General features: G+C 43.0%; 1 protein-coding gene across 1 annotated transcript in view; it reads left to right on the forward strand.

The window, feature by feature from the left end:
• LRIG2 (leucine rich repeats and immunoglobulin like domains 2) overlaps positions 1 to 20349 on the forward strand; it is a 53151-nt gene extending 32802 nt beyond the window's left edge. Inside the window, exons 12-18 of the mRNA XM_066624241.1 lie at positions 6619 to 6782; positions 8981 to 9301; positions 10858 to 11139; positions 12407 to 12856; positions 14456 to 14605; positions 17008 to 17280; positions 18030 to 20349. Coding sequence (XP_066480338.1) covers positions 6619 to 6782; positions 8981 to 9301; positions 10858 to 11139; positions 12407 to 12856; positions 14456 to 14605; positions 17008 to 17280; positions 18030 to 18259 — 1870 coding nt within the window. The 3' untranslated portion in view covers positions 18260 to 20349. The remainder of the gene's footprint in view (positions 1 to 6618; positions 6783 to 8980; positions 9302 to 10857; positions 11140 to 12406; positions 12857 to 14455; positions 14606 to 17007; positions 17281 to 18029) is intronic.
• The last annotated feature ends 310 nt before the right edge of the window (positions 20350 to 20659 follow it).

The raw sequence follows: 20659 nt of genomic DNA on the forward strand, positions 1-20659 counted from the left end.
GAAGCTTTGTCTCTGCTTAATGTAGCTATGTCATAGCCACCAAACCTAGTTTAATCAATCTTCAATTTCCCATATGTGGAGCTCTTTTCCCTTTGAACTTTGGTTGAACTCCCATCCCTCTGTTCTGTCAGCACCTGAAAACCATTTTGTTTCTTTCTGCCTCTTCCATTAGGTTGATTCCCCCTCCTTTCTTTGTCTGAGGGTTGCCTTTTTGTGTTTGATTGCAGCCGTTTATATTTTTTTGTTCTGAGTATTGTGTTTTGTTTGTATAATATTGTAAATGTATTGTTTTTAATTTATGACTGTGAGTCCCTTTGAATACCTCCATTGAATGGGGAAAGGCTGAATATAACTTTATTTAAATGTCATAAGAACATAAGAACAGCCCCACTGGATCAGGCCATAGGCCCATCTAGTCCAGCTTCCTGTATCTCACAGCGGCCCACCAAATGCCCCAGGGAGCACACCAGATAACAAGAGACCTCGTTCTGGTGCTCTCCCCTACATCTGGCATTCTGACTTAACCCATTCCTAAAATCAGGAGGTTGCGCATACACATCATGGCTTGTACCCCATAATGGATTTTTCCTCCAGAAACTCGTCCGATCCCCTTTTAAAGGCGTCTAGGCTAGATGCCAGCACCACATCCTGTGGCAAGGAGTTCCACAGACTGACCACGCGCTGAGTAAAGAAATATTTTCTTTTGTCTGTCCTAACCCGCCCAACACTCAATTTTAGTGGCTGTCCCCTGGTTCTGGTATTATGTGAGAGTGTAAAGAGCATCTCCCTATCCACTCTGTCCATCCCCTGCATAATTTTGTATGTCTCAATCATGTCCCCCCTCAAGCGTCTCTTTTCTAGGCTGAAGAGGCCCAAACGCCGTAGCCTTTCCTCATAAGGAAGGTGCCCCAGCCCCGTAATCAGCTTAGTCGCTCTCTTTTGCACCTTTTCCATTTCCACTATGTCTTTTTTGAGATGCGGCGACCAGAACTCGACACAATACTCCAGGTGTGGCCTTACCATCGATTTGTACAACGGCATTATAATATTAGCCGTTTTGTTCTCAATACCCTTCCTAATGATCCCAAGCATAGAATTGGCCTTCTTCACTGCCGCCGCACATTGGGTCGACACTTTCATCGACCTGTCCACCACCACCCCAAGATCTCTCTCCTGATCTGTCACAGACAGCTCAGAACCCATCAGCCTATATGTGAAGTTTTGATTTTTTGCCCCAATGTGCATGACTTTACACTTACTGACATTGAAGCGCATCTGCCATTTTGCTGCCCATTCTGCCAGTCTGGAGAGATCCTTCTGGAGCTCCTCACAATCACTTCTGGTCTTCACCACTCTGAAAAGTTTGGTGTCGTCTGCAAACTTAGCCACTTCACTGCTCAACCCTGTCTCCAGGTCATTTATGAAGAGGTTGAAAAGCACCGGTCCCAGGACAGATCCTTGGGGCACACCGCTTTTCACCTCTCTCCATTGTGAAAATTGCCCATTGACACCCACTCTCTGCTTCCTGGCCTCCAACCAGTTCTCAATCCACGAGAGGACCTGTCCTCTAATTCCCTGACTGTGGAGTTTTTTCAGTAGCCTTTGGTGAGGGACCATGTCAAATGCCTTCTGAAAGTCTAGATATATAATGTCCACGGGTTCTCCCGCATCCACATGCCTGTTGACCTTTTCAAAGAATTCTATAAGGTTTGTGAGGCAAGACTTACCCTTACAGAAGCCATGCTGACTCTCCCTCAGCAAGGCCTGTTTGTCTATGTGTTTTGAGATCCTATCTTTGATGAGGCATTCCACCATCTTACCCGGTATGGATGTTAGGCTGACGGGCCTATAGTTTCCCGGGTCCCCCCTCTTTCCCTTTTTAAAAATAGGCGTGACATTTGCTATCCTCCAATCTTCTGGTACCGTGGCTGTTTTGAGGGACAAGTTGCATACCTTAGTCAAGAGATCTGCAACTTCATTCTTCAATTCCTTAATAACCCTTGGGTGTATGCCATCAGGGCCCAGTGACTTATTGATCTTTAATTTATCAACGAGGTCTGAAACATCTTCTCTTTTAACCTCTATCTGACTTAACTCCTCGGTTAGGAGGGGCCGTTCGGGCAGCGGTATCTGCCCGAGGTCTTCTGCCGTGAAGACAGATGCAAAGAACTCATTTAATTTCTCTGCCATCTCTAAGTCTCCTTTTATCTCCCCTTTCCCTCCCTCACCATCCAGAGGGCCAACCGCTTCTCTGGCGGGTTTCCTGCTTCTAACATATTTGAAGAAGCTTTTATTATTCCCCTTAATGTTGCTGGCCATGTGTTCCTCATAGTCTCGCTTGGCCTCCCCTATCACCTTCTTACATTTCTTTTGCCACAGTTTATGTTCCTTTTTATTCTCTTCATTAGGGCAAGACTTCCATTTACGGAAGGAAGCTTCCTTGCCCTTCACAACCTCTCTAACTTGGCTGGTTAGCCATGCGGGCACTCTCCTGGATTTAGTGGAACCCTTCTTTCTTTGCGGTATACACCTCTGCTGGGCCTCTATTACTGTTGTTTTAAGCAGCCTCCATGCACTCTGGAGAGACTGGACTCTTTTTACCCTCCCTTTCAACCTCCTTCTAACCAGCCTCCTCATTTGAGGGAAGTCCGCCCATCGGAAGTCAAGGGTTTTTGTGAGAGATTTGCCTGGTATTCTTCCCCCAATGTGCACGTCAAAACGGATCGCAGCATGATCACTGTTCCCCAATGGCTCAGTAACGTTTACATCTCTAACCAGGTCCTGCGTACCGCACAAAATTAAATCCAGAGTCACCTGTCCTCTGGTGGGCTCCGTGACTAGCTGATCTAAGCCACAGTCATTTAGCACGTCAAGAAATCCGGTTTCCTTATCGTGACCAGAACACAAATTGACCCAGTCAATATGAGGATAATTGAAGTCCCCCATGATTACAACCCTGTCCTTCCTTGTCACCTCCCTGATCTGTTTCCTCATTTCAAGGTCCCCATCAGATTTCTGGTCTGGAGGACGATAGCGCGCCCCCAGTATTACATTGCTGCACAAGCCTGGTAATTTAACCCACAGAGATTCTACGGTGGAGTCGGACCCACCTTCAATCTCTACTTTGCTGGATTCTATCCCTTCCTTAACATAAAGGGCCACCCCACCTCCAACACGCCCCTGCCTGTCCCTCCTGTAGAGTTTATAGCCCGGGATTGCGGTATCCCACTGATTCTCCGCATTCCACCAGGTTTCCGTTATGCCCACTATGTCAATATTTTCCCTTGTCACCAGACATTCCAGTTCTCCCACCTTTGCTCGTAGACTTTGGGCATTTGCATAAAAGCATTTATACACGGAATGCCCCAGGATGGGCTGCTTATTCGCTCCTTTGTCCCCGCATCCTCTCATTGTGCCAAACCGTCTATCACATCCCATCACCCTACCTTTCCCAATTTCTTCTCCTACCCTGCCTTTGTCTTGTTGTTCTCTAACCTCCCCATCCTCATCCCATAGGGATGAGGAGTCCCGAACCGGATGCCCCTCGGCTCCTGTCGGCCTTCCCCCAGGGATCAGTTTAAAAGCTGCTCTGCCACCTTTTTAATGTTATGCGCCAGCAGTCTGGTTCCATTCTGGTTCAAGTGGAGCCCGTCCCTCTTGTACAGGCCCCGCTTGTCGCAAAACGTTCCCCAGTGCCTAACGAATCTAAACCCCTCCTCCCTACACCACCGTCTCATCCACGCATTGAGACACCTGATCTCCGCCTGCCTAGCTGGCCCTGCGCGTGGAACAGGTAGCACTTCAGAGAACGCTACCTTTGAGGTCCTGGCTTTCAGCTTCCTGCCTAAAAGCCTAAATTTGGCCTCCAGGACCTCCCAGCTACACTTGCCCACGTCGTTGGTGCCGACATGCACCACAGCCGCTACCTCTCCCCCAGCACTGTCTACTAGCCTGTCTAGACGAGAAGTGATGTCCGCAACCTTCGCACCAGGCAGGCAAGTCACCATGATGTCCTCACATCCGTCGCAAACCCCCCTCTCTATGTTTCTAATAATCGAATCCCCCACTACAAGAAGCCCCCGACCCCCCTCCCGCCGAGGAGTATCCCGAGTGCGCTCGGATACGGGCCCATCCCCTGGAGAAGGGATCCCCCCTAGGGGATTGTTTCCCTCCTCTCCAGGATGACGTCCTCCAGTCCCGAGACTTCCCACCCGGGCAGCCGAGGAGCTGCACGCCTGAGGTTGGGACGAAGCCTGATCGTCCCCGGAAGTCTCCCCATGGTCCTCCTCTGGCTGCCTGCGCTTCTCCAGGTCGGCCACCAAGGCTTCAAGGGAGCGGACGCGTTCCCTGAGAGCCTGGAGCTCCTTGCAGCGAGGACACACCCATGACTTATGCCCCAGAGGCATATAATCATACATGTGGCACTCGATGCAGAACACTGGATAGCCCCCACCCTGCTGCTGGCTGTCTGACTGCATAGCTTTTTTGTTGTTGTTGTTTTATTTATGGGTCCTTTTAAAAACCGTACACTGGATAGCAGCCCTCTTCTCAAGGGAAGAGGAAGGGCAGTGTATGGGGCCCTGGCCTCCTCGCCCTGCTGCTGAACTGAAATGTCAATTAATAGAACCAGTTTATAGTATTCCAAAGTCTTTATTTCTCTTCTTTTCTGCTGTTGAGTGTACTTTACTCTGAAATATAGATCCTTAAAGTGCTAAAACATTTTTAAAAAATATAGATGGTCAAGATGGTGAAACCAAAATACCAAGTCTTAGAAATATTAGTGTTGCATCTTCCTTCCTAAATAGGCCAGCTTATCCACCAAGGCTTCTAAGATGAAATTGAGGCTGCAGTCCTATACACATTTACTTAGGAGTAAGTCGCAGGGTCAGGCCTGGTTAGTACTTGGATGGGAGACTGCCTGGGAATACCGGGTGCTGTAGGCTTATACCATAGTTTTTCGAGACTGAAGGTTGCCAACCAAGTCCCACTGAACTCAGTAGAATTTACTTCTAAGTAATCACACCTAGGATTGTGCTGTAAGTTGTTCAGAGAAGAAATGTGTATGTTGGGAATGAAATCTGAAGCTAATAATTATGATGGTTTATCATAGTACAGAAGCCTCAAATATGTCAGTTTCTCTCTCCATACTTTCCTTTCTCACAGTTCTTGTATTCTAAAGGCTTATTCAAACAACTTTCTTACCATCACAAAGTGGCAACCTCCCCTTGAAGGTCTTCATGGAACTTAGGCATGTTAATGGGTCCACTGCATGCCTTGTACATTCTGGAACCCATATCAGTGATCTAATAAGGAATCTAGTATGCTTGTTCACAGTAATGGTGAAAAAATGTTGACAGTCAGGAAAGAAGGAACTTCCACATACAAGGGAATGAATTAACTTTGTATGCCAAAGGGAAAGATGTTACAATTATGCTTTCTGTATAATTGGAAAGAGGTGGTAGTGTGGTCGAAGAGGAATGCAGTTAGACCATTCTTTCTGCCTATTAGTTCCACAGTGTATTTTTCTTCCAAAGCCACACGTGACTGGCAGATAGTCGCTTGGCATAAAGCTCTAACTGAAAGAGCTCTGGCTGCTCTACAAGCAATATTCTATAGGCATTTTCTGAAATAAACCATTTTGAATAACTAAATATTCAATTAATTCTTACCAGATTACCTTTAAAATGAGTCTTGCTGAAGGCTCTTCTCCGTATGGGATTCAGAAAGCAAAATCTGCTTTGTATGTTACTCACTTAGGCTATCCGTCAATGTCCCCTATGTTTATAAAACTAGAGGTGTTACCCAGGGATAATGAGAATAATTTTCAAACATCCTAATGTTTTACTGTGACTTTTTTTACCAGTTGTACTTGAAACTGGTCTCAAGAAACATAAGCAGCGTTTTCATTTCATTGCAAGTTGGCTTTGTCTGCCTTTCAGACAAACCTCTCACTAAATATCCTGAACTTGGAGGAATTGAATGTACAGCTGACCAGAGACTTGCACTATGCAATGCATAGAACTATTTTGTGGCAATCATGATGACCAATTTACTGTGTATTATTCATACCATATTTAACATTACAGGGCTGAAATTTCCTGGTTTTGAATTTCTTGAAACTCATTCTAGGCCATAAAGGACAGTTTCTTTTTCAACAGAGCAAAGCATATCCTTTTACGATAGCCTTTTGTACTTGGTGCAAACCCCCCCCCCACTTGTCCTTTACATGATTGTAGAGTATCTGAATCATACCCGTGAGAGAGAGCAGTCTTTTGCAAGAAGCATTTTAGAGGAAATGAACTTGCTAGCCAATATTGCCAAGGTACCGTCCTCTTAATTAGCCAAAACCATTGTATGTAAATGCATAGAAATGGATTTAGAAGAGCAGAAGAGTAGGCAAAGAATACAAGAGGCATTGCACTGTATGACATAAAGCTACTTGGCACATAGCAAAGATACTTTGTCATGCAGATCAAGCATAAACTGTTAATTCTGATGAAGGTTTGCATATATACCTCAGCAGATAAATATAGAACAAGCAACTTGGTAAGTGCGAATGAAATGCTATAAGTTTGTTAAGTAAACAAATGACACTTTCAATTTGCCTTATTTGTTCAGGGTGTTGAACACCAGCAGCTTACTGTGTGACTGCCAGTTGAAATGGCTGCGCCAATGGCTTGCCCACAGCCATTTGCAGGATGCTGTCAGCGTAACTTGTGCTCACCCTGAAATGCTGGCCGGACAGAGTATCCTCAGCGTGAACCCTGAAGACTTCATCTGTGGTTTGTGTCCTTAATAGCATTATTATTTTTAATGTGGTGGGCATCCATGTAACTCCTGTCCTAGGAAATGGAAAAAGATAGTGTGTGTAAGAGAAGGATTATAGCATCACCAGTTTGCCTACTGAAAACTGGCTTAATTGAATATTCCTGTATTCTGCTGCCTAGCAGCAATGAAAGAAACTTAACCTGCCCACTTGTGTATATCAGAAAATTTTATATCTTGATTCTAAAAATTGAGCCTCAGGTTCATTCAGTGCTTCAGCCAGATTATAATCTCATTAGGATTTTAGGACTTTTTCCTCTGTGTGACCATGAAAACCAATCACTTTGCATTTTATGGGGAACGTATAATAAAGGAAGAGGTAATGGCAGGAAGTATAGAAGATTATTTTGGTCTTAAACCAGTGAGGACGCTCTAAAAGTAGAGGTAGGGTTTGCCCAGGATGCTTAACGTTTTCCGTCTGTTGGCCCAGCATCCCTTCCAATTTAACATTTGCCTCTGAGCTAGTCAGGGAACTCCAGGACTGGAAATACCAGGCAGGAGCTGCAGCATTACTGCAGCCCAGCCAGTGGACACGGGCAAGTGGCACACAGATACCAAACTCACCCCAAACTCTTGTGAGAACCCTTGGAAGTTCAGAGAGGGTGGTAGAAGCCCAGAAAGGGCTGAAGATAAAGAGGCAGTAATTGGTGGCATGGAGTGAGGGCCATTTTCAAACAAGGCCTCTCTAGCCTCAGAGGAAGGAGCATTAGGAATATTTTTCTGCCACCAGGCCTGCAAAGTTGAGTCAGACAGTGGTGGGAGGGGGGGAGGCAGAATGGGGTGGAGAAGGGGGCCTGTCCAAGGAAACCCAGTTTGGGTGACCCATAATATGGTTATGCTATCTAGCGAGGACCCTTCAAACATTTCCTCTCCCAAGATGTTTGCACTTCTGGTAGCCTGTTATATATCCCCCTTTTTGTATGTCATGAAACCATGCTACAACCTCTTATTTTCATTTTTGTTTAGTCACACCCAGTTAAATTATATTTCTTGGCAACTGTATAGAATAAAATGCTAGTTTAGGAATTCTTGAATCTGTAAATTTCCTTTCGGTTGGTAAAATCAGATAACTCCAGAGAAGAGGAGCTTTTTTTTGAAGTTTGTTCTTTCCAGCAGCTGTTCTACACCCACTGTCAAATGTGCTTTCTACATAGGAGTTGCCAAAATAATTAGAAACAAAATAAGCTTGTGTTGACATCTAAATTGTCATTAAGAACATCATTAAATTTTGATGATTTGAGATTAAGATTAAGACAATTAAGATTTCTCTTAATTGTCATTATGAGAATCAATATTGCCTAGAGCAGAATGGAATGATTCTTTACACATACATAGATATATACAGTAAACACACCAACCAACCAACTTTTGGGACAAATAAATGTTACATGGGGTTAATATTTAAAAATGGCTTCCAGGTGCAGGCAGCAGTTTCCTTTAGACAATGCATACATCTGTATCTCTGTTCTTGGGACATTCCACAATAGTGAGATGTAAGGATCATTGCCAATGGGTTAAATGAGGATTTGAATATTGGAAAATCTGTTATTTGATAGAACAGATCTATCAATGGCAGCTAGTCCTGATGGCTATGTGCTGCCTCCAGGTTTGCAGACAGTATGCATCTGAATACCAGTTGAAATGGCAGGAGGAGTATGCCTTGCAATGTTCCTTTTAATTTTGTTCCCAAGTGCACAGAGCCCTACCCTGGCTGCATATGGGCAGTTGTGGGGACCTGGCGATGATTTCATTGCCAAAGTCTGGAGCACAAGAGGAAAGCAGTGTGGGGCTTCCATTAGAGCTGCTCAGGCACCTGACCGTGTAGCTTACAAGGAAGGCTGATGCTTAGCTGTCACGCTTGTCAACTTTCCAGGTGAAACAGGGTGCTAGACTACATGTATCTTTGACCTGCTCTAGTAATACTTATGCTTTTAATTTATAACTGTTGGTGTTGCTTATCCTCAAACACTGACATCCTGTTTCACACAGCCAGTATGGGTGTGAAAGCAGAGATAGCAGTTTGAAGAATTAGCAGTGAGAACAGGTGTCGCCTACAGCACAAGCCGAACAGTGTTACAATTTATATCAGTATTTGTCACTTCAGCTGCAAGCTAGCTAGTTAATGAAGGCTAATGAAGGATTCTGTTTCTCTTAGATGACTTCCCCAAGCCACAGATCAGAGCACATCCTGAGACTACAGTTGCACTAAGAGGCACCAATGTCACCCTGACTTGCAGAGCGGTGAGCAGCAGTGATTCTCCCATGTCTACCACCTGGAGGAAGGACAGCGAAATATTATATGATGCAGACATAGAGAATTTTGTCAGGTACCAGCAACAAAATGGAGAAGTTCTGGAGTACACGACAGTCCTACACGTTGTCAATGTGAACTTCACTGATGAAGGAAAATACCAGTGCATCATCTCTAATCATTTTGGATCCAATTATTCCAACAAGGCCAAGTTGACTGTCAACGGTATGCACCAGAGTTGTATCTTCTTCCTTTAGGAAAACATTAACTAAAAGAGCTTTGGCAACAAGTTTGTGTAAACCTTTGCAATGTTTGCTCAGCTTCTAAATGAAGAGATATCCCAAGCCACTGTTCTGGAGAAAAGTTGAAACTGTGTCTAGTGCAGAGAACGGTGATGATCGTTGGTTGCAAGAGTTATCAGAGGTGCCTTCTGACCAAATTTAAATTGCTGACCAAACAGCAGCATTTTCCCACCAAATGTTTTTCATTTTGAAAATGGAAAGTGTTTGTTTCTGATGTAATCTATTTGCTCACAAATTCAGCTTCAGTCTTGAACCAGACCTAAGAATTCTTTTTTTGGCACAGAGTAGCTACTTTTTTTATTTATCCAGGCCTTTTAGACCGTATGATACTATGTTAGAATTCTATCTGCTTCTGTGTATTTCTTTTCATAGTTGACAAGTGCAGCCTGCAATTAAATGCTACATCTCCCTAACCCTTCTTCCAGATTATAGGGTAAACTATTAAAGGCTCAAGCAGCCCAACTCTTCCCCTCCCCTTGTGTTTTTTCCATTGTCACCCCTCAGCATTCAGCAATTCCTGGGGCAACTGAGAATGTGAAGACTTTGTCAGACTATTTGGAGTTTCTGCTTTTCTTTTGAAATGCAAACTCAGTTACTTCTGCCTCCCTTGGGAGTCTCCTCAAATATTTATAAATCAGTACTTTGTCTGCCGGTGGCCCTCTTTTGGCTTCCAGTCTGCCTGGCACTCTGCCACCTGTGTTTGCTGTTGGTGGATGTGACCAGTTTTTACTATTTATTTTTTTAATTAAATTTTTTTATTGTATGCCATTTGAAAAGGTTTGGCTGAAGACTGGCTAAGAAATGTTCTAAATAAAATAAAGTAGCCTCAGCACTTGCTGGCATACAAGGTTATTAAGAGTTTAAGGTTCTCTTGTGCATTTCATTGAAGTATAGTCTGTTCCAAACCATTTCTTTGCATTCTTTAAACTATCATTGTTGGTTTTTGCTCTCAAAATATGCTATAACCAAACCACATCAGTCCAGTAAAGTTGTCTTGCTTGGTCAGACTTTTACCTATTTTACCTGTATAAATTCCTGCCCATACTCTATTCTAATCAACATGAAATGCTTTTAGATAGACAGAAAGAGAGGGCGGATAGAATAAGTCCATGAAAGAAACTCTTCCCCCTTCCAAGGAATGGTTAAACTTCTGTATGCAGCCTTGTATCTTAAAATAAGGGGCACCAAACAAAATGAGAACTCAAACTTGCTGTAACCTGACTTGTGTCAGTGTGGTTGGATCATCCCTCTGTTTCTTGAGGCAGGAATTGAGAGCATGCTTAAAAAAACAAAAAAAAACCCTGAAAACTGTGTCCTAGAATTGGGGTAGCTTAAGCTAAAAAGCTTAGAAAAGTGCAGTAACTTGATGAAATCCTTCCTAAAAGAAGGTCTGTGCCCATTCTTAACAAACGGAGACTTGAAGATTCTGTTTCAGTAATAAGAAGCTTGATTTGGTATTTCTAATATGTCTTCATTCAGAGTTGCCTTCTTTTTTGAAAACTCCTATGGATCTCACTATCCGAACTGGAGCCATGGCTAAGCTAGAGTGTGCTGCTGAAGGTCATCCCTCTCCTCAGATTTCCTGGCAGAAAGATGGGGGCACAGATTTTCCTGCAGCTCGTGAACGACGCATGCACGTAATGCCAGAAGATGATGTCTTCTTCATAGCAAATGTTAAAATAGAAGACATGGGGATCTATAGCTGTATGGCGCAAAACGTGGCAGGAGGACTGTCAGCAAATGCCACCTTGACAGTGTTAGGTAAGCAAAGAATGGATATAACATGGGTTATTTGAGCATTAACGTTTGGAAGGGAAGATATTGGTTGGCCTGTTAAGATGCTCCTCACCCTTGCATGCAGTGGGATCAGAAATAGGCTGATCCCTTGTGGCGTCAAGAGCCTTGTGGTCATGCATTTGTGTGCAACAAGTCACTCTCAACCAAAGATCCTGCTTCTGTTTAAATATGGTATCACCCAAAGTCTGAAAACTGAAACTAGGGGAGCTCCCGTATATCAAATAACCATTGGATCCCCCACTTTAAGAGAGGAGTAGAGAGGAATTTAACAAGTCTCTATCGCAGTGTTTCTCAACCAGTGGTACAGGTACCACCAGGAGTACTTGAAGTGCAGTCTGGTGGTACTTGTGGGACCCTTTTGTAATTGTATGTAAATATAACAAGTTTATTAGTCTTCTGAAGACGCCAAACACACCTCTGTACAAGTTTTGGTGCTGAAGTGTAAGACTGTACTGTTTTAATGTGTTAGATGGAAACTGTTTAAGTATATGTATTTTTCTTTGTTTACTTGAAAATATGTTTTTGTTCTCTTAGTACTAGAGGAGCCAAATGGGAGATAGTAAGAGAAGGGCTTTCAGGCGTGTGTATTAAATTTACAAAATCACAATAAAATTTGAATAATAAAAAGGGAATAGCATCAAAACAGTCTTGAGGGAATTAATTTAAATCACTAAACTTACTGTTGGGGACTAAGTTTTCTATTTTTCTGAGCCAATTTGAGTTCATGCCATTGAATGCAAATGTAGCATAAGAAAAATCACTCTTTAGTTTTGAGTTCCAGTCTAGGAAGAAGCTAGAAATGCCACTCAAATTTGCCAGTACTAAGGCAAATACCCCTAAAGCATTTGTTATGGTTGCCTGATGCTGGCCCAGTTTATTTTGGGTTTTTGATAAATAGCTGACTTTATTTGTCATTGCTGGTGCTCTCCTGTGTGGTGTGTCTGTTTGTAGAAGACAAAAGTCATGTTTGTTCAGTTTCATGCAGTCATCATTGTGACTCTGTATTTGATTTTGGGCGAAGTCCTAACCAACTTTCGAGCACTGACTTTGCTGCAATGCAGGCCCAAGGTAAGGTAACAAACATGCCCTTACCTTGAGGAGGCCTCCTTGAATGCCTCCCCACTGCAAGATGCAGTGCACGCCACATTGGCACAGCTATGTCAGTGCTAGAAAGTTGGTTAGGATTGTGCCCTTAGTAACATTAAGTTGTCTTCATTCTCTCTTGGTTCAGAAACACCTTCATTTATCAGACCCCTGGAAGACAGGACTGTGGCCAGAGGTGAAACGGTCGTGTTGCAGTGCATTGCTGGTGGCAACCCTGCCCCTCGCCTGAACTGGACCAAGGATGATGGGCCTCTGACAGTAACAGAACGACATTTCTTTGCTGCTGCCAATCAGCTCCTCATCATTGTAGATGCTGGGTTAGAAGATGCTGGCAAATACACCTGCATGATATCTAATACGCTTGGTACCGAACGTGGTCATATCTACCTGAATGTCCTGTCCTCACCAAACTGTGACTCTGGCCAAAATAGCATTGGGATTGAGGAAGATGGCTGGACAACAATAGGCATTGTGATTATTGTGGTGGTCTGCTGTGTTGTGGGCACCTCCCTTGTATGGGTTATTGTTATCTATCATATGAGAAGGAAAAGTGAAGACTACAGCATCACTAACACAGGTGGGGACTCTGCAAACATAGTGTGTTTCAGTGACAACTTAGCATAACAGACAAAATGAAGTCTAAGTCATTCTGGCTCCAACAAGGCAGGAAAGGAATTCTGTTTTTTTGTAAAGAAAGTTCAAGATATATGACCCTGTTTGGATGATCTCATTACTTTCTGATGACATGTTCAGCATTTGACCAGGGTGAATATCTAATCTGATTCTTTCATGCTGGTAAAAATAAATGTGATATACATGTGCCAGAATCTCAATGTACTATACAGAGGGTAAGCCTGCCCATGACTTTACCATGCGAAAATGAACAAAGAGCAGGAAAAGGGGATAGACAGAAAGTGTTGCATACAGTTGAATGAGAATACTCAAGAGATCCTGTCCTTATGACTGGGTCTTGCAGCTCTTGGCTGAGGATGTAGCGTTCAAGATGGAATTGCCACCATGCGTGGCAGTTCTTCAGGATACTGCTTTTATTGTGACTTGACAAAGAAGACATGGCAGTGGGGAATTTAATCATTTTTGCAATTGTACAAGGTAGCAATATAATGGCATTAGAAAAAAGAGTAAATGAAAATATTTTAAGGAATTTTCATTTTCTGACCTCAGGAGTAACATTTCTCTAGGACAGTGATTCTCACGCATTTAGCACCAGGACCCACTTTTCAGATTGAGAATCTGTCAGGACCCACCGGAAGTTATGTCATAACCAGAAGTGACATACATTCAAGCAGGAACATTTTTAACAATCCTCGGCTGAAATCCTACCCACACTTACCCAGGAGAAAGTTCCATTTACTGTCATTTTTAAAAGAATATATATACAGGTCCAGCCTATTTATACACAGATTTTTTATACACAGATTTGACTCAACACGAATGGCCCCTGCAAATGAAAAGGAATGTGCTGATCCCTGGAGAAGGGGAAAATGCATCCCTTTGAAATCAGTTTTAAAAACTGAACAGTCCTTTTAACAGTAGCCTCCTTAATGAGAGAGAGAGAGAGGGAGGGCAGCTGGCTGACACTCCATCAACCCTTCTCTCTCCAGCGGCCCCTCCCTTCCCCCTGAGCACTTGAAAGAAAAGTCATCACTTTGCATTGGTGAAGGGAGGGGCTAGCTTGGAGGAGGACTGATGGATGGATGGTCTTCTTAATGACTCTTATTTTACATCACAAAGGTCAGCAAGGCTGTTTTTAAATCACAGCCTTGATTGATTAAGATCAATTAAGATCACAGCTCTTTCTCTTGAGGAAAGAGACTTGTTTTTTAAATTGATTTGCTATCCAGTTTTTTGCCATCACCCACACAAATAATGAGGCTCAACCTGTAGTAGCTTGTTAAAAGGACAGGTCTGTAACATTTCCCTAAATGCAGTCACATACCACGCTGGCATCAAGTCTAGCATATTAATAATAAAATATTGAAATGAATGGGGACCCACCTGAAATTGGCTCTCGACCCACCTAGTGGGTCCCAAACCACGGTTTGAGAAACACTGCTCTAGGGATTCTGTAAGCTTGCTTTCCTTGCAGATGTACATCAGGATCATCCTTTTGTAAAATTAAAAGAATAATGCTTGCTATTGTGTGTTTCCTTTTCAGAAGAGGTAAATTTGCCTGCTGATATTCCCAGTTATTTGTCGTCCCAGGGAACTCTGTCAGAACCCCAGGAAGGCTACAGTAATTCTGAGGCAGGAAGCAACCAGCAGCTTATGCCTCCCTCCAATGGTTATGTACACAAAGGCACAGATGGTAAGTCTTGGGTCCCATGGGCAGATGGTAGATTTCTGATGGACTCATCAGGAGTCTCCCAGTTTCTGGGATTCTTACAGGGAATGCTGAACTTTGTGGACCTTGATCTGGATTCAGCAAGGTGCTTATTTATTTAGTAAGAGGTACTTTCTCAAATTTCCTTAGTTAAATCTTAATTGTTGAGAGACCCCAAGTATGTACTCCTGCTTTGTACATTTAGAACATGTTGGCCCCACAGGGGTTCTAATAAAAACACACAGACACACAAAATGCAGTCTGCCTACCCTTGCCCTTGGTAACCCAATTCTAGCACTACCATTTATGATTCATAAGAGTAATGTGTGTCAGCAAGCAATGGAATGTAGTAGGAGCATTGTCATGTTTTCCATCTCAGAAAATGAAACCTTGTTTGTTTAGATAGTGTATAGTATGCGCTCTCTAACAAGTTCTCTAGGCCAGAATAAATATAGTAGTAATAATAGGTGAGAATAAATGTCACTGTATCAAATCTGTTGGCTTTCTTCTGGAGAAACAGCCTTGGCACAAGAGAATATCAGCCATCACCCTCAAAATAAGTTCTTTTTAAGGAGGGTATTTCCTTTTTCCCCAACATGATGCCCTTCTGCCCTGAATGTTGTTCTCTGAACGGAGCTGCTACCTGTGATGTGGGACATCTCTACCAAGTCACTGGAAACTTTATTGGCATACCTTCCTGCTTTTGTCAGCTTTTCTGGTTCAGCAATCTAAGTTTCAAGGGAACAAACTTGGCTTCTAAGAACCAAAAGTTCACTGCACACATACAACTTCTGCATACAGCCATGCATGTGACATTCTTTGTAAACCACTAAACCTTGCCCCCCCCCCCACCTATTGAGTTTAGTTGTTTTTATCTTTAAGGTTCCCAGACTTGTGTGAATATGATGCCCTGTAACCCCTTTTTCCTGGTTCCGCCAGGCAAAATCTCGCTAGATCCAAAATGGTGGTACCAATGCAAGATTTGGGCACCACTGTCTTGGATTTTGCAAGATCCAGGATGCTGCTTCCAGAGGAACAGCTAGGAGGGGCCACTAGAGACATTCTGCAGCACCCCTGTGAGTGTGCCGTGACACCCTAAAGCAGCGGTTTTCAACCGCTGTGCCGCGGCACACTGGTGTGCTGTGAAGCTGCCTCAGGTGTGCGTGGGGCCAAGGAGTCAAGGTTGCCGCGGCCAAGGGTGCCAAGGGTGCCGCGGCGGTGGCAGCAGGGGTAGCGGCGGCAAGGGAGAAGCAGCTGCTTAGAGCCTTGCACGGCAGCAGGAGAAAAAGGGGCAGCCCGCTGGTGCTGGTGCCTGCCCTGCGCTGATTGGGAGAATCCTGAAAGAGCTCCTGGCGGGCGGGAACGTGGAGGGAGCAAGGGCGAGGAGGGAGTGAGGGCAAGCCAGAAGGTGGAAGCGGGTCCAGAGCCAGAAGCAGCTGGCTGGAAAAGGATCCCTGAGAGACCCTTTTCCTTGCCTGCAATGCCCCAAAGTGACCCTGCCTGCGTTGCCTCCACTGGCAGGGCTCTGGGCCACAATCCTGTCCACACTTACCTAGGAGTAAGCCCCATTGACTATAATCGGCTTACTTCCGAGTAGGCATACAAGGCTTGGTTGCACTCCTTCTTGAATACATGAACAGGCAAGTGATGCTTTTCTCTTCCCCCACCCCGCCTCCTTCCCTCCTGCACACACATTCCACCCTCATAACTGCAGTTGCCTCCCATTCTCTCTCTCCCCCCCCCCAACCCCAACCCCAGTGAATCCTGGTGTGGAATAACCACACTTTCCTGAGAGTAAGCCCCATTGGACAACATAGAACTTACTTCTGAATAGACCTGGTTAGGATTGTGCCCTTAGTTATATTAATTAAGTTAATTGTAACATAATAATGTAATTAAAAACTAGTAGTGTGCCTTGACAACTTTAGTGCCTTGTCAGTGTGCTGTGAGCTGAAAATGGCTGCCCTAAAGCATGGTGATGCACACTCTGGGAATCCCACCTTTAAAACTTTATTTAAAATTAAGTCCTGTGATGTGAGGTTAGGTGTTTTTTTTAAGCTTACTATTGTTGGGGGAATAATAATAATAATAAATAGTCAGGGCTTTAATTACTTGTCCTTCTTTCATATAGGTGCCCAACTCACCTAGCCCCTTACTTTTTTCTCTGCCAAGTCTGTGATAGTTTATTCCTATGCTCTTTGATGCTTGCAGAATTGTTTCACAAATATTCATGCAGGGCTGCCAGTTCTAATTAGCTGAGCCTGGCTGACACTTATGCAAGCCATCCTATCATTATCATTAAGCCTACTGTTCGTGCCTCTACATGGACCTGAAGTGATGAGAGACAGGTCACAGCATCTTAATTTGTAACTGTTGTCTTTCATTAGGTGGTCCAGGGCCACTGGTAGTCTGCTCAGATTGCTATGATAATGCCAACATCTACTCTAGAACTAGAGAGTATTGTCCTTATGCATACATCACTGAAGATGACCCACTTGATCAAACACTGTCAAGCCTTATGGTGCAGATGCCCAAAGAGTCCTATCCAGCATGCACCCAGCATGAAGGTTCCACTCTGGATAGTCTCTCACCTGACAGAGACATGTCTGTATTCCTTACTAATCATGACAGAATACATGAGAGAAAACCGTACAACACCGGTAAGTACCATATTAACTGTTTTTATTTCTCAGTATTATTTAGTTTTCATGTAAACATGAAGTTTCTGTATGCTATACCATAGAGCAGGCAACAGTTGTTAAGTGACTGAATTACAAAATACCCTTCAAAAAAGCCTGTCTTTACCAGGATAGTGGAAAACCATTTTGTTTCTATGGAATAGTATATCATCCATATGTTAAAGTCTGGTCTCCAAGAGTTTTTCCTGAATGTGGGCCACCAAACAGAGCACTTAATCTCCTATTTGTTTTGATTTTTTCCTGTTCTCTTGTGATACAATGGATTTCAGCATCCAAATACCATTTGCCAATAGGAAATGAAACCAGATGAGTTATATAAAATACATTTTTCAGGGGTATATCATTTGCACCCAGTTTTGGAGTCAGAACTGTTCTAAACATACATGGGTTCCAGCTAACACTGTATTTCTTAATGAATATTCTTCACAGTACTCTAAGCTACTGAAAAATCTTTTCTGCTTTTCTTATGGATATAACATATTTTTGTACTATTTTTACAGTGAGCATTTTGTGTAATGCCTGTGGACTCTTAGACATGTTTTTGCAGGTCTATAATACAAGTTTGTTTTTTAAAAATTCTAGTTTCTATCCTAGAAATATTTCAGCAAACCAAAACCCCAGTCTGGCTTAAGAATGTGAATCTTAATGCATGGAGCACCTTAATGTTGATGCTTTTGCTTCAAACAGAACTTTTTATTTTCCTTACACAGATCCTTTTCAGCTGCCTTTATGGGGTATCACTAAAGACCTGGGGTTGTCACATCCTCATTTCTCCCCTCAACCAAAGACCCACGAGGTGCCTCGAGCCCTGCGAAGTGAAGGCATTTCGGAGAGTGAACGTGAGCAGGTTTCTTCTCCCAGACCTCGCCACAGGTTACATGAACACAACTTTGATTTTAACAGGACTCGGAACACACAGGAACATCATGAAGCAACATAAAAAGTATTTTAGTAGGAAGCCTTAACGGCAAGTGTGGAGCAGTCTGCAGTGTCTTAACCTACCTCAGGATTTGCCCCATGGCCAAAGATGCTCTGTGCTTGCAAGAGAGGCCATGTGGACCAGAACAGAGACTACCTAATGCAATCAGAGTGGACAAGTCATGAAAGAGGCCCTTTCTTCTTGAGTCCCACTAAAATGGCACATGTTGGGGTTCAAGAGTCATGACTGAGCGGTGAATAGAACAAATACTACAACTAACAGCGGAAGTGATAATGGAAGATGGGGAAAAACCATATGAATGTTTCCCAAATATTTATCTTTCCTCCTGAAAAAAGCAACTTTGGAGCTCTTTTGCAAGATCCCTCAGTCTTAAGCATGAAGCTATTGACAGACTTATTTGGTCCTTCTGACTGCTAGCAGGAATTCGTGTTGGTGTCCATTTACAAACTTGATGGACCCTTTCTATGACTAAAGAATTCTCATTGTAAATAAATTCACATAGTATAAATATTTTGTATACACTACTTAAACATATAAATATCAAGCTGAAATGTAAATGTTTTCTTATGGCAAAAATTACACACTGTCTTACCATTCTGACATTTCCTGACCAGTCTTTAAGAGACTAGAAATGATTGTTTCCTAGCATTGGAAGCTAAAGGGCCAGTTCCTACAGCTGTGATTGCAGTTATTACATGAAATCCTGTTGGAAGCTTTTATCATGTGATGGTTCTTTCCACATTATAGCCTTACTTTCCACATTATAGCAGTAGCTGTTAGTGGATAGAACAGTTTCATGTGATATGGGCTTCTGTGCAAATAGAGCCTTAGGATCAAAAGCATATGCCTTATATTGTGCCGTACTACTTGTTCATGTTGCTCAGTAAGTTGTGCACTGATTGGCAGCAACTCTTCAGGGTTTCAGCCAGATATATCCCAGCCCTAGCTAAAGATGCCAGAGCTTGAACTTCAGATCTTGTGCATGTGAGACATGTTCTGCCAATGAGGAACAGCCCCTCCCACGCAGCACTGGAGATTTATGATCCAGGGATCGCATCATAGCTCAGGGGGCTTTCTGTTTGGCCTGAAGTTTCCTCTGGGAATTCTGAGGCTATGAAGTTGAAAGGTCTTATTCTAAACTTCATGGTTGCTTGAACATATTGCAACACAGGGATGCAACTCAAGTCTAGAAGTCAGATAAAGGATCTTTGATGTGACATTTTGATTCATACATTGCATAATGTAGTTATCTGTAGTTATCATACCTTGATAACTTCAGGTTGAATTGGGGACTTGGATGTGTGAGTGAATCATCAGAAGTTACAGATCAGATAGAATTTCATATCTCACATCACTACAAATAGTGTTTTTCAGTGATATCTCTTCATATCCACATCCCTGAGAAATTAAGCAATGCAGATGTTTGTGTGAACTGGTCCTAATAAGCTGAATATCTGTGGCTAGCCATACAAGAACTCTTACAGCACAATCCTTTACACAGAAGTTCCATTTTGCCCAGTGGTGCTTACTCCCAGATAAGTGTGCTTAGGAGTTCAGCCTTACTCATTCCAGGTGGCATTGCAGGAGTGGAAAGTAATCTGTCACGTGTTATGAGCCACTGTATCACAAAATGAAATGTGTTTCACAGTGCATGTTCAAAGCTTAAACTGTAGAAAACTGCAGGCAAAGGAAAGTTATCTCAGGGCAAGAATGGCTTCACTATTACTGATCTTTCCTGCTGTGACTCTTCAGACTTTGGAACTGCAGCTGTACAACATCTTACAAGCTGTAAATAGGTAATTATATTAGCCATGATTTGGCATCTGTTATAGTCAATCAACATATGTGAAATTATCTATATGTACAAATTAGCTGGAGCGTGAGTTCCATGCAACAGTAACTTTTCCATACAATCCATACCTTTCCATGCAAGAATGAAAAACATTACCAAAGCTGTCATGCTGTACTTTGAAAATGTGGGCATAAAGGGCCTATCCAGAAAATTGTGATTCCAGTTATTTGTATTAATGTGCATACTGCTTACTCTGAAAATGAACTTGGCTAGTCTAATTACAGGTGTTTTTTCCATAGCTTGAATCCTGGTATTCTTGTGTGCAGTGTGTGTCCTATTACATGTTGCAGAAAGTTGTGTCTGAAAACAATGGTACTCTTTCTGTTTAAGAATCATCAGTCTCCCAGTGGACTTGACCCAGTTACAGTGATCAGCCAACCAGGTAACTAAGTTATATAAGTGCAAACTCCTTTCATGGTTCTCCTTGCCTTTTTTTGCAACAGCAATGAAAGATGTTAGGTTATGTGATACTTAGTCCTGCTTTAATCTTACAGGGCAGTAAAGAAGAGACTGTCTGAAACTTTCAAAACCAAGTCAGCTTGTCAGCC

Source organism: Tiliqua scincoides, chromosome 4 (genome assembly GCF_035046505.1).
Source record: "Tiliqua scincoides isolate rTilSci1 chromosome 4, rTilSci1.hap2, whole genome shotgun sequence".
Classification (NCBI taxonomy): Eukaryota; Metazoa; Chordata; class Lepidosauria; order Squamata; family Scincidae; genus Tiliqua; species Tiliqua scincoides.